The sequence below is a fragment of the Ostrinia furnacalis genome, unplaced genomic scaffold (assembly GCF_004193835.3).
Source record: "Ostrinia furnacalis isolate ACB-3 unplaced genomic scaffold, ASM419383v2 OfSCF3832, whole genome shotgun sequence".
In the NCBI taxonomy this organism is placed as follows: Eukaryota; Metazoa; Arthropoda; class Insecta; order Lepidoptera; family Crambidae; genus Ostrinia; species Ostrinia furnacalis.
In genome coordinates this window covers 179,924-192,641 of record NW_021134071.1, presented here as the reverse complement: position 1 = coordinate 192,641, position 12,718 = coordinate 179,924, and the positions used below count along the sequence as shown (strand labels likewise).

At 36.0% G+C, this 12,718-nt stretch overlaps 2 protein-coding genes across 2 annotated transcripts in view; one reads left to right on the top strand and one right to left on the bottom strand.

The window, feature by feature from the left end:
• The window catches only part of LOC114358270 (uncharacterized), a 36,938-nt gene extending 36,060 nt beyond the window's left edge, over positions 1 to 878 (top strand). The window contains exons 15-16 of the mRNA XM_028312183.1: positions 36 to 169; positions 719 to 878. Of these exons, the coding sequence (XP_028167984.1) occupies positions 36 to 169; positions 719 to 861 (277 nt within the window). The 3' untranslated portion in view covers positions 862 to 878. The remainder of the gene's footprint in view (positions 1 to 35; positions 170 to 718) is intronic.
• A 4,716-nt stretch (positions 879 to 5,594) lies between these two features.
• The window catches only part of LOC114358269 (neogenin), a 34,024-nt gene continuing 26,900 nt past the window's right edge, over positions 5,595 to 12,718 (bottom strand). The window contains exons 18-21 of the mRNA XM_028312182.1: positions 11,961 to 12,057; positions 11,448 to 11,508; positions 9,542 to 9,631; positions 5,595 to 7,151 (exon numbers count right to left, since the gene is read on the bottom strand). Coding sequence (XP_028167983.1) covers positions 6,825 to 7,151; positions 9,542 to 9,631; positions 11,448 to 11,508; positions 11,961 to 12,057 — 575 coding nt within the window. The 3' untranslated portion in view covers positions 5,595 to 6,824. The remainder of the gene's footprint in view (positions 7,152 to 9,541; positions 9,632 to 11,447; positions 11,509 to 11,960; positions 12,058 to 12,718) is intronic.

Genomic DNA, 12,718 nt, shown 5'->3' with positions numbered 1-12,718 from the left:
ATACGAGAAATTATCATTATTTTTCTAACAATCAGATCTAGCCGCATAAGCTGTGAGAGTGACGTCACTGAATCTCAAAGTTCCAGCACGCAGGAGTCGAACCTGGGCAGGAGCGCTTCCACCGGGATGGTCAACGTAGACCGAGAGGCCTGGCAGAGGGTTGCTGAAGGTAACTACTTACTACATTATATTGCATGTCTTCACCACATGGAAATCTACTAAAGCCTGGTCCGTGAGCACGTAGAATTTTGTCCAATGACCCCAAGCTACCCATCCTTATCGCTCGCGCGTAATTATATTGCTGTCGCGACTGTGCGACGGGCGCCCGCAGTGAGTGTGCGAGGCTTTAGCGTGAATCAAGCGTGAATCACGAAATTCTAGTTTCCTGCCGGCCGGGCTAGGATGCGCGCCGTAATATACTTTGTCAACGTCATGTATGGGCAAATTCGATAAAATGGCGTGATAACCGCTTATCGCGGCGCGCATCCTAGGCCTACTGCTTTTGGTCCTAACACCTTTTTAATGTAGAGTTTTTAGCTTTTCAGACTTCTGTAACGTTTTAATCCAAGCAACTAGGGTCGTCAACTCACCAATCAACGGTGTCATGATCAAACAAGAAATCTTCAAATGTAACTCTACCTACTTGCGTAGGTATTGAAGCATATTGAAGCATATTGAAGCAATATTCTGGTCTTCTAACCTACAAATGTATCTCCAGTGGGCGGCGGCCGTCGCGAAGGCAGGTCCCGATCGCGGTTCAGCCTGGCGCGACTGGCTGCCAAGCTGAGGCGGCGCGACGAAGGCGCTGTCTCCAGCCTTTGCCGACAGAGCCTGCTCGTGCAACTAAGGAACAAGCACTGAATAAACATTATACACTCTTTGAGCGTTTTATTCGGTTGGTACAATTCTTTATTCTTGTAATGGTTCTTGGTATGTAAAATTATTTGTTCACTTTTGCTCCCGATATAATGTATGTGGGTGTATGTGAGATCTATGGTAGAGCGAGTTTGCCTAAAAATGATACACAATATAAAAAGATGTAGATAACGTACCTAGCGCTTAGTGCGAAAGGTGGGTAGTATTTTTAAATAATTGACAGAAACATTTGGATCTACCACACAAGTCACCTGGGTGATCTAATCCAGGTGATCAGCGTGGAATAGACCACCAGACAGTCATTACGAAAGATAAGTTTAAAATTTTGCCTAAAATTTTACAAACATTTCTTTTACAAGGTGATTAATGGAATATTTATATAGGGGATTATGATTTGAAATAAAACAGCATTTAAATGCTTTCAAATTTAATATCATCCGATCACGACAATACCAATCGGCAGTCCACCACATTCAATATTCTGGTAACAATAATTACCATATCAAAATGGGATAAGTTGGAACTAATTATAACTTTATTATCAAAAACACTACAATTCAGTAATTATTAGTAATTATAAGACTCAAAAGAACACTTACAAACAACATTAATGGGTAATTTGGTTGAGGTAGATTCAATTATAAATATAACTAATATCGTTAGCGGGGACATACCAACTCCAAGTGGAAAATAACTTTATACACACAAATATTATATATCAATATGTATAAATTAAACAAATGCAAACTTATAACAAAAGCAGGTAGGTATTACTGCAAGTATAAAATAATTAATCATACTCATAATTTCAAAAAATATGATACATAATTATTGAAGCTTGACTATTGTAAATTTTATAACCAGTTGGGGAATATAGAATTTCTGTATAACATTGACCATTTTTATAGGTGATGAAATTAAAACAAAAATGAATTAGCATGTCCCCATTTACGTCACATTCCGATGATTTTCTTACATACGAATTCGAAACTGGAATATTTTAAAACAAAATATAAGTTTTATATTTAGATTTTATTAAAACTTTTTTTTTGTTAATACATCTCCAATGTTTAAATTACTTTTCAACTTCCATTTATATTGATCAATCTCCAATATAATTTGTATAATATAACGGTTGTACTGTAATATTTTTTCTAGTATTAAAATACCCCAGTTTCGTTTTAGCAACTTTTTAATACAAATATTTCATTTTATCAGGGTTTGTGGCTAATAATAGGTACCTTACATTCAAAGTTGAGCCACCACACTGGTCGATAATATTTTATATTAATTTACACAACAACATCTTAACTTATACAATGCTATTGGCTCTTTGCAACGATTTTAAGAAACAAACAATTTGAAATTAGGTATATTTATATTACAGAGGTCGTATTGGTCCCCTGATTTATACATATCAATATAACTGTTAATAAATTGACTTATATTTATTTATTATGTTAAAACAGATTTTTTAAATATTTAAATTACTATTTGTAACTTTTATACTTCATGTATAATCGTCACAAAGTAGACCAATAGCATGAAAATGGTCAAGTTATGAACGTAAGTGGAACAACATATTTATGCCAGGTCAATTGAGACTCGAACCAAAACTCGTGTTAATACCAAAATAAGCAGTTACAAGAAAACATTTGGACGCATTATTCTAAGTACATGGTAAATCGTCATCACACCAAATAGAGCCTTATTACAAAAGGCAAAAGAGTGAGATTACTAAACCGAACCTAATATCAAAGTGAGATTATTCTATAACAGTGGTTTAAAATATGGTAAATTCTTCTCTCTTGTACAAATTTCATATCATTTAATTTAACAATCACTTTAAAATTTAAACATTATTGCTTTTATTTTTTTTAATAGAAAATAGACATATAAATAAAATGCGAATAAAAACTAAATAAACAAAGAAGCGGTGCTGCCAACAATTTTTAAACACAAAAAAGGTAAACTCCAAATCATTTTTGTAAAATATTAAAAAACAGATTAAAAATATTACATGCTCAGATTGGTATACATAAGTGTGGTAAAAACTTCATGCACATTATCTTTGTAAATACATAACAATACTACAAATAAATCTCTATGCTATTGCTTTAACATTACATTGTAAGCATACGGTAAAGGTAGAGTAAAACAAAATAAATTAACAATTATATTTACAAAATTTAACTGTCGTAAGAATACTATTGCAGCCGATTATGGAATGTGTGGTAATAATAAATGTGGGCTATTGTAAAGTGGAATGGTTTTACCCGCGTAGAGTGTGGAGTAAAGTTTGAAGTTATGGCAACTCAGGTGCTGAAAAATATTGTTTCAGTATTATTCATTTCACAGCGCAAACAAATATTAGTTTCTTTTAACAATAATCTTCCTCTGTCCATTCGTGCATCAATAAATTTTCTATTTTAATGTTTTTAAATGTCCCAATTCCAGCACCTATAGTTGCCAATGTTGCCATTTGTATAATAAATGTGCCATATAAAAAGGTAAGTTAATCTTAGCGAATTAATTGCTTACGTATTTTTTGTTATATTGCGCAATGTAATATCAAATAATAAGAGAGGCACAACATCAGGCTTTCAATTTTCACTTTTCACTCCAAGGACGGAAAAGCCAATGTAAAAGTGTAAATTGAAATAAAAACTGTAGATACTAATAAACTTAGTACAATTACCAGAAACGTTACCTAACTTATGCTATATAAAATATCCACGCACATATTTTGGCTAAATTATTCTAACGTTTGGTCAAAAATTGGTGTTAAAATTTTTATTACTTATACACCTTTTAAAACTTATATTAACCGAGGAAGATAAATTAACCAAAATACGGCATGCTGTAATTATATACTTAATGCATCGTGGTTGCATGTATCCTACTGAATAAATATCGCGTATCAATAAATTACAAAAATCATTGTACATAATTCAGGTATCAGTTATTGCGACGACAATAAGCATTTTGGTTTCACAAGTAAATTATAGGGAAATGGTTTCACAAGTAATTAAAAATATTTAACAAGAAATGTTGACTGATACTTTGATACCATACGTTGATTGAAATAAATATAAAAAGAAACACAACCTAGAGTGAACGTGTGACGTTGCACTTACAAGTAGGTACAAAAATATGTGTCATAAAATAACTACAAGTCTATAGGTATAGTACAACGACGGCACATCAAGTGTAACAGTTGCACTGCAAAGATCGCTCTTATTCCGTGGGACATAGAGACGCCTAGACGGTACTGAGGTCGAGTTGTTAAGACTGATGAGCCGCGTGTGTAAATCTAACAGGTTACACGGTACTTGAACATTAATGTGTAACGTATCTATTTCATCATCAACATTGTCAACACTCCTTATTTTTCAACAATTTACATGAGAAACATTTACTCGCATGCCAAAAGTGAAACAGTATTATAAATGTGCTTAATATTATCATAATATTTGGCTGAAGTTAGTCCTTAGAATGGGGTAATTTAAAATGTTAGTAATACACAAAGAAAGACAACAGCGAAATTCTTACACGCGGAAAATACTGCATAAAATTATTGTAAAAAAAGTATATAAAACACAAGCTTACCCGTCGAGTCACCGCAATCAGAATCAAATGTAAGACCCTGTGATAAACCTAGCGTCAAATATAAAATTCTAGACTTTCAAAATACCTAACACTACACCTAAGTCTAGTTAACTTAGTGTAATTGAAGATCAGGTACAATGTCGGCGTTTTCCCATTTAATTTTAAATTTAAACTGAGTTTATACTTCGTTTATAATAATTATATTTACAAGCGGCCTGTAGTGTTTTAAAAAGTACTTATATATTTTTCTCAAGACAACTTTAATCATCTTATTACTTTTTAAAACACTTAGCTCTTTCAAAACTTAATTATTAATAATTGTACCTAGGTGCAAAAATTATTTAACTCAAAATTATATAAATACTTATCGATTGTTACTATATTTACTTGTTTGTAGTGTTAAAGGAAATAAACCGACGGTTAAACTGCTTGATATTTTAAATGTAACATCAACAATAGTACAATATTGAAATTATCAGATTATTATCAGACAGAGAAAATTATTTCGTAAGTATTTTAAATTCGTTGCGAATTAGTATTGGATGTGTATAATCGGTATTTTATATATATAACCCAAAATTATATAGGCGGAAAGTACCTTAGGTAGATACAATATTAAAAATGTTTGTGCTAATGTTGATTTTACGGATAAAACTCTAGAATTCGTTAATGGAAATGCCTGTAATACATATTATTATAGTTTAGGGTCCTAACAATAAATTAAAATATGTCTAATTAACCAGTAAGTGCCGTATCGAGCAGTATTACCTACGCACAGGTCGATGGGCAGAAGTACACGAAACATAATCGTCTCAACATTAAATTTTAACATCTAAAAGAATCTTACAACGAGAAGTGATGAGGTAGATATATTGTGATATGGAATAATGAACAACGAACTAAGTAAGGCCCCGATCACACTAGCGCTGGGCAAGCCTTAGCGTTTTTCAAACGTGTGAAAAGCATCAACACGTGTATTACAATCAGACACAAAAAGGAACAAACGGGAAAAACAGTTTCTAAGTCGGTATTCTGCTAAACAATACAGGATTTGAAATTGGCCTGCATTAAATTAACTTTAATCAATTTCCGTATGCACAAGATGACGTTAAAGAAGATTGAAGCATTTTATTCACAAATAATGTATTTTGCCGACAAAAAATTAAGCGTGTGTGCCCGTTACACGCACGAGAAACGCGCACGCTTAGCAAACGCTAGTGTGAGAACGGCCTAAGTTTTAGATTAAAAGAAAGTATAACTTTTAAAAGTTGAAAAAGTCAGCTCATAAATAACGTTTAGTAACTTTCTAATAACGATAACGTTTCTTTATAAACTATTTTACGTTTCTTAATATCAGTAGTTCGTTGTAATAAATTATTTTTTTTATATATTTTTATTATTTTTACAATTACATATTATTACTTTTATGCTATCTACTTTTTCTTAGGTTTTTAAGTATCTAATGAAACAACTTTGTGTAATGTTAGAGTGTAAAAATAACTGCTAATAAAACTATAACAGGGATATATAAAAAAACTGTGCGTTCAGACAGATAGGTACGGAGATATAGTGTGTTAAATATATAAAATTCTGGAATGTAAGTGTGAAGGTAACATAATGTAGCTTCTGAGGCTTTGTCTAAGAACTGAGCGAAGTAAACAAAAAAATAATAATAGAAAAAAATAAATATATTATTATTTTTATCAACATGAATAAATAGTTTTGTGTTATATGTGAATTTAGGTAATTACAGGTGTTTGGATTTATTTTGGTCTATATTTTGTACGATCATGTTGCACTAATTGTGTAACTATTTGTATCTCGGTGTTCACAGATGTGTACTGTGTACTTCGGAGGCACTGTTATATGTATAACAACATGTATAAGTTATATGTACAATCGTACGCTCAGTCGCGAAGGCTACCGCGTCATGCCTACTTTATTGTCTCGACGCTATATCTCAGGCCTATAACTCTATATACATGTGTCTACGCCTAAAACGGGCACTATATACATCATCAATAACAGACAACACGTCGACGCTATCGCGGTGTGTGAACGCGGTTTAAGCGAGAATAACTCAACGTGCGTGGGAACAGGAGCTATTTCCGATCGGTTCATACCCGTATTTTTTACAAAAAAAATCAGCCTTAAATTAAAGTCTATTAGGAACGAAACGCCAAGCTATCCTCGCGAAAACGAGCCTCTAATCGTATCTCCGTCGGACAACTAGAAAAAAGTGGTTCTGTACAATCTCATCGAATCGACGCGTGAAACCGTTAGGCTTCGGGGGCCGCCTACCCCGCGTGTAGTTCTGGGAGGGAGGGGCGGGGGGGTCCTCAACCGTTGGGTTGAAGCGTGGGTTGAATTTTGCTGTTGTCGGTGTGGAAGGCGCTGCGGGTGAGCTCGGAGTTCATGTTGTCGTCGGGCAGCTTGGCGAACGACTCCTCGGGCGCGGGGGGCCGCTCGGGGGGCCACTCGGGGGGCCGCTCGGGGGGCCACTCGGGGGGCCGCTCGGGGGGCCGCGACGTGTCCAACAGGTCGAGCGTGAGCGCAGACGCGTCGGCGTCCAGGACCGTCTCTAAAGTGCTGTCGGGGTCCTCGAGGCGGGACAGGTCGAACGGCATGCGGCCCTTCTTCATGTTGCCGTTTGGTGTTTTTGTTTGCTGCGGAATTGAGGATACAATTTATGACAAAATTCTATCGACAGATCAATTTTCAAGACTCCGAAACTGAAGACGATGTTTTCTAAAGTAGAAAGAGTGGAAGGAAAGAAATAGATGAATGAGGGTCAGTGAGAGTTCCACTCGCACTTAGTATGCGAACATCAGGCCTTCCCAGCCCGTCTGCCCAGCTTGGGGAGTGTAGGCCAAATCCTACATTTGCGGCTGATAAATTAGACAAGCTCGTCTCCTGCAATGTACACTAAATGACCAGACAACGATCTTCTGAATTCATTCCGAATGTAATGCGATCGTCCATATACCTAACGCGTGATTATAAATCGACTGTTATACTTCACACACTCACACTGGTCAAGCTGTGAATCCTGGCTATACAGGGTTGCAACGATGGGAACGAGAAGTGGGAATAGTCCCGTATCTGACGGGTGTTTAAAAGTCGACTATATTTCGTTCCTGGCTACACAGGAGTTGCAGCGGTGGGAATGAGAGGTGGGAAAATTCTCGTTAATGATGATGAGGATGATGCTATTATAAATCTTTGATTATATTATAAATATTATAATATAATGATTACTATTATAAAGATTTATAATAGTAATACAGGTGTTACAATGTGATAATACAGTTATTAAGGACCCTGTTGGGCGCTGCAATTTAAAATATAAGAGAGGAGGCTTTTTTAATTATTAGACTCATCTTATTTTATCATCTAGATATTATATAATAGTGTAAAGTCTGTTCGCCGAGAGTTGATAAATGGGTCATTCTAAGTTAAGAGGTACTTTCGATGGCAAGGGCAAAAAAGTACCTTTTTTAANTTCTGTGACTCCAGCCAGAGTTATGTCATCATTTTGAATTGGGTACCTACTTTGGATTATCCACAAACACATGCTAAAGTCACTGTTTCTGTGAAGGAAACTACGCAACATCTTTTCGTCCAAAATACCTCAGTGTCTATAGACGAAAGTCTTCAATCAAGCCAACCTCAAGTGGCAAAGGGCAGGGCACATAGTACGCGGAACTAACGGCCGATGGGGCAGCAAGGTTCTGGAGTGGAGACCTCGTACCGGAAAGTGCAGTGTAGGACGTCCACCCACAAGGTGGACCGACGACCTCATAAAGGGAGCAGGAAAGGGCTGGATGCAGGCCACCACCAACCGGTCATTGTGGAAATCATTGGGGGAAGCCTATTTTCAGCAGTGGACGTCCTATGGCTAAAATGACGATTATGAATTGATGATGATGTTTCTTTAATCTCCTGGGATCAGGTTTTAAAAAAACTACCCTAACATAACTTAAAAATGAGAGGGCAGATTTTTTATGCTTTAATGAATTTTACATAAAGATTTTTTTAGTTACCTCTCAATTCAAATGGTTGTTTATGTACAAGAAAAGTTTAAAACTGTTACAGAGAAGTTTTTTTTCTTTTTATTTCGTTATTGACTATTGATAGTTGTTTTGATGGAAAGTAAAAGTAAGAACCTTTTTAAGTTTTGTACCTAGGCTTAAAATACATTTTTGTTAACAAAGTTTGCTAAAAAATGAAGTCTGATTACAAATAATTCATAATTAGAATTAAAATAAATAAATAAAGTTGATTCCTAAAAATACACTGTTTTTAGTATCTCTATGTCTCTTCCCTGTCCATAAAGTATCCTCCCGTGTGCACCTTGTCTCTACCCTGGACTGAGTATTTACCCTGGTCGCTTATAAAACGAGAAAAAACCAACAAATTGACTGGCCACTTTGTAAACATTTTCAACTTAAAGGTTTCCATAAAACACATGTATACTCAAGTAAAAATATTTAAAAAAATGCCGTGCCGTCGCTCCATACAACACATTACCTCTTAACTTAGAATGACCCAAATATAATGAAATGTCTTGCAATAGCGACTGTCGCTTAATTATCGCATTCTGTATGGCGGGCGTCGTTTGTCACAACGCGCACTGAGTACCATGGTACGAGCCACGCAGCTGTCGTCAAGCGCCCCGGCCAACGGGCCGCAATGTGTGAAACGGAATAGATTTATTTTACATAAGACCGAAATGAATGGTATGACAGTGGGTAGGGCTTTGCCCAAGATTGGGATACACTATAAGCCACTTGATAATAATTAAATACTTTTTATCCAACACATGGACGCCACGTGTTTGATCCGTATCCCAACGTATGCCCTAACCGGAATAATTCCCGTAAATTTAAAAGAGATAATAATGATAATTATCTATATCTACCAACTTTTTCATTATATCGACAAAAATAATTAGCGGGCCGCAATTAATAATGAGTTTAGAACCTCTGATATTTTTTTTTATCAACTCTCGGCGAACAGACTTTAGTAACATGATGATGATGATAGGTCCACTTACCGGGTTCTCGGTGATGTGCACGTGTCCATTCAGCAGGGGCTCGCCCGCGTCCTTGGAGCCGCCCCCGTTGGCCAGCCGCCCGCCCACGGTCTGTCACAACACCTTACGCTGATTATTAACGCACTCACCACTACTAATATAGGATACAGTCATTTTATTTGGTCCTATTTGTCTTTAACATAAGCTGTAGTGATCAAACTTGGTACAGCCATTATTGACCACAAAAATATGTTTAAATATGGACATGCCGGGATTTGGACTACAATATAGACTCCCAGTATTGCAATAATTGAGAATGTTACTAGGTATGCAAAATCACTTGAAACCTATGTTACAGTTAAGCTTTTACATTTACAAATACATTAGTTTTTATTTCATTCAAAAATACCCAGTAGTTATGATTTTATAGGCATTCAAAGTTCGCTTAAATATTGAGTCCCGCCGACGGTCACGTGACCCCGTGTGACGTACATTCACAGCGTCCGCTCACTAGAAAACGGATATAAACATACTTAAATATTTTTTTTTTGTAAATACAAACTTATTATACATATTAACACCCAGACCCATCACAGAAATTAAAATTGAACCAAACCCAAACTTGATGCGATTGTGTCGTTTTATTGCGAATTACCTTCCAGCTCCATCATTAGACCCCGATTACTATATAGAATTAAAATACTCATCAATACAAAACGAACGAGCCCAAACTCGATGCATTTAAGTCGTTTTATTATAGAGTTCCTATGGCCACCTTCCAGCTCCATCATCAGATCAGCTCCATGTCATCATAATATTGCATGGTCATCCAAATCACATGTGTTTGCGAAATTTCAGCTTAATCGGTTGCCTGGAAGTGGGTCTTAATTCAGTTTGCAAGATTCCACCCATACAAATATGAGCCAGTCGTTGTAATATGACGTCACGCGCATAAAATGGCGGGCCGGCCGCCGCCCGCACTTTTAAAATTCAATATCTTGGAAACTAATTAAAGTATCGAAATAATTATTTCACGTGTATTTTTTATTTTTAACAGAGAATACAGAAAGCTAAAAAACAAAATTAGTGAACATTCTTCATAAGGAAAACAGTCACACAATACCTTACGCTGATTATTAACGCACTCACCACTACTAATATAGGATACAGTCATTTTATTTGGTCCTATTTGTCTTTAACATAAGCTGCAGTGATCTAACTTGGTACAGCCATTATTGACCACAAAAATATGTTTAAATATGGACATGCCGGGATTTTGACTACAATATAGACTCCGAGGATTGAAATAATTGGGAAGGAAAACAGTCACATAATACCTTACGCTGATTATTAACGCACTCACCACTACTAATATAAGATAGTCATTTATTTGGTCCTTTCTGTCTTTATCATTAATCTACCGTAATCAAAATTGTCATTAGTCGTGAAAAATATGTCATGAACCGTGATCAAAGTTGTCATTAACCGTGATCAGTTGTCATGAACCGTGATCAATTGGCATTAAGCGTGATCAATGTTGTCAGTAACCGTGATCAAAGTAGTCATTAACCGTGATCAAAACTGTCAAGAACCGTGATCAGTTGTCATTAACCGTGATCAGTTGTCACGAACCGTGATCAGTTGTCATTAAACGTGATCAAATTTGTCATTAACGGTGATCAGTTGTCATTATCCGTGATCAAAGTTGGTACAGCTATTTTGCTTCATTTACCACAAAAAGACTTAAATATGGGCATGCTTCGGAATTCGGTCTAGAATCCTAGAATTGAAATAATCGGAAAAAAGAAAACACTAAAACACTGTGTATCTGATTCTGTTCGCATACTCAAAAACTACTGAATGTAGGTAGATTCAGAATTAAGTGTTTCAAAATACAGATCTGTTTCTTTTTTATTGCAATGCCTACCTTCATCTCGGCGGCTTCCTCGTCGTCGTCATCATTCGCCGACGAGTGCCTTCGACGGGCCCTGAAACAAACAATCATTATCTTAGAACAATGAAAACGAAATGAAAGGATAACAGATTAAACACACATTCACTTAAGAGATGATTCCACTGCTCAAATGCAACAACTTTCACTATCGGACGAATTTCGAAATCTCAAAGCAAAAAAATGCTTGTATAGTCTGGTCACCGAGCAATTTCGTCCAATGACCCCAAGTGGGTAACTTGGGGTCGCACACTCACTGCTGCCGCCCGTCGCACAGTCGCGACAGCAATATAATTACGCGCGAGCGATAGGTATAGGATCTTGGGGTCATTGGACGAAATTATACGTGCTCGGCGACCAGACTTTAGATAGTGATTGATCTTGAATAAAGGATACCATTAAAAATAGATTTATAGTTGTAAGTACTTTAAACGATCGCTTGATGGTCACAGTCAAGTAGATTGAACCCGCAAACTTGGAACAACTTACCTCAAGGGAGTGCCTGCCCTCTTCCTCTTGCGCCAGATGCAGACCGCTGCTGCCGCCAGGATGAGCAGCAGGCACACGCCTACTCCAATACCCACCCCTGGAAACAATCGGTATAATTACTAAAAGTTACTAACTGTTCCTTAAACTCCTCGTCAATAAATAAATAAATAATACAAAATATAATATATAAATAATAGTTATAATTTCATAATAATATTATTATATACTTACATAATAATAAATATAATACTTACATAAATATGCACAAAAAAAACCTTAGTATGTACTCTAGGTACAGTTCAAACTCCACATAAAACTACTTATAACATTTTGTTGCCAAATTAATGCCTTAATTATGTTGTCTGTCCAAGGTCTTAATTTTGGAATTGCTTAATTCCGTTATGAGTATTCCGTTACTCGTAAAGCCTTACTCGTTCAGCCAAACCAAAGCGCAGTAATCGCCATTGCCGACGCGATCTGCACGCGTTGGTTTGGCTGTAGCTTAATCTATCGAATCAATAACGATGCAAAGTTGTGACAATTAAAGTTATAGCGTTTTGATATACTTATTTATTTATTTCTACTAACTGTAAACTCATGTTAGCTAGAATTTATGTAAACATCAAAAATAAGAAACGGTTGTAAAAAGTTCTTGCATTTATTTACCGACTGAAAAATCCAACTCCGGGCAGTTAATAATATTTTGTTAAGCTACGTTACACAAGTCCAAAATTTTATCAACAGATGGCGGTGTGCCG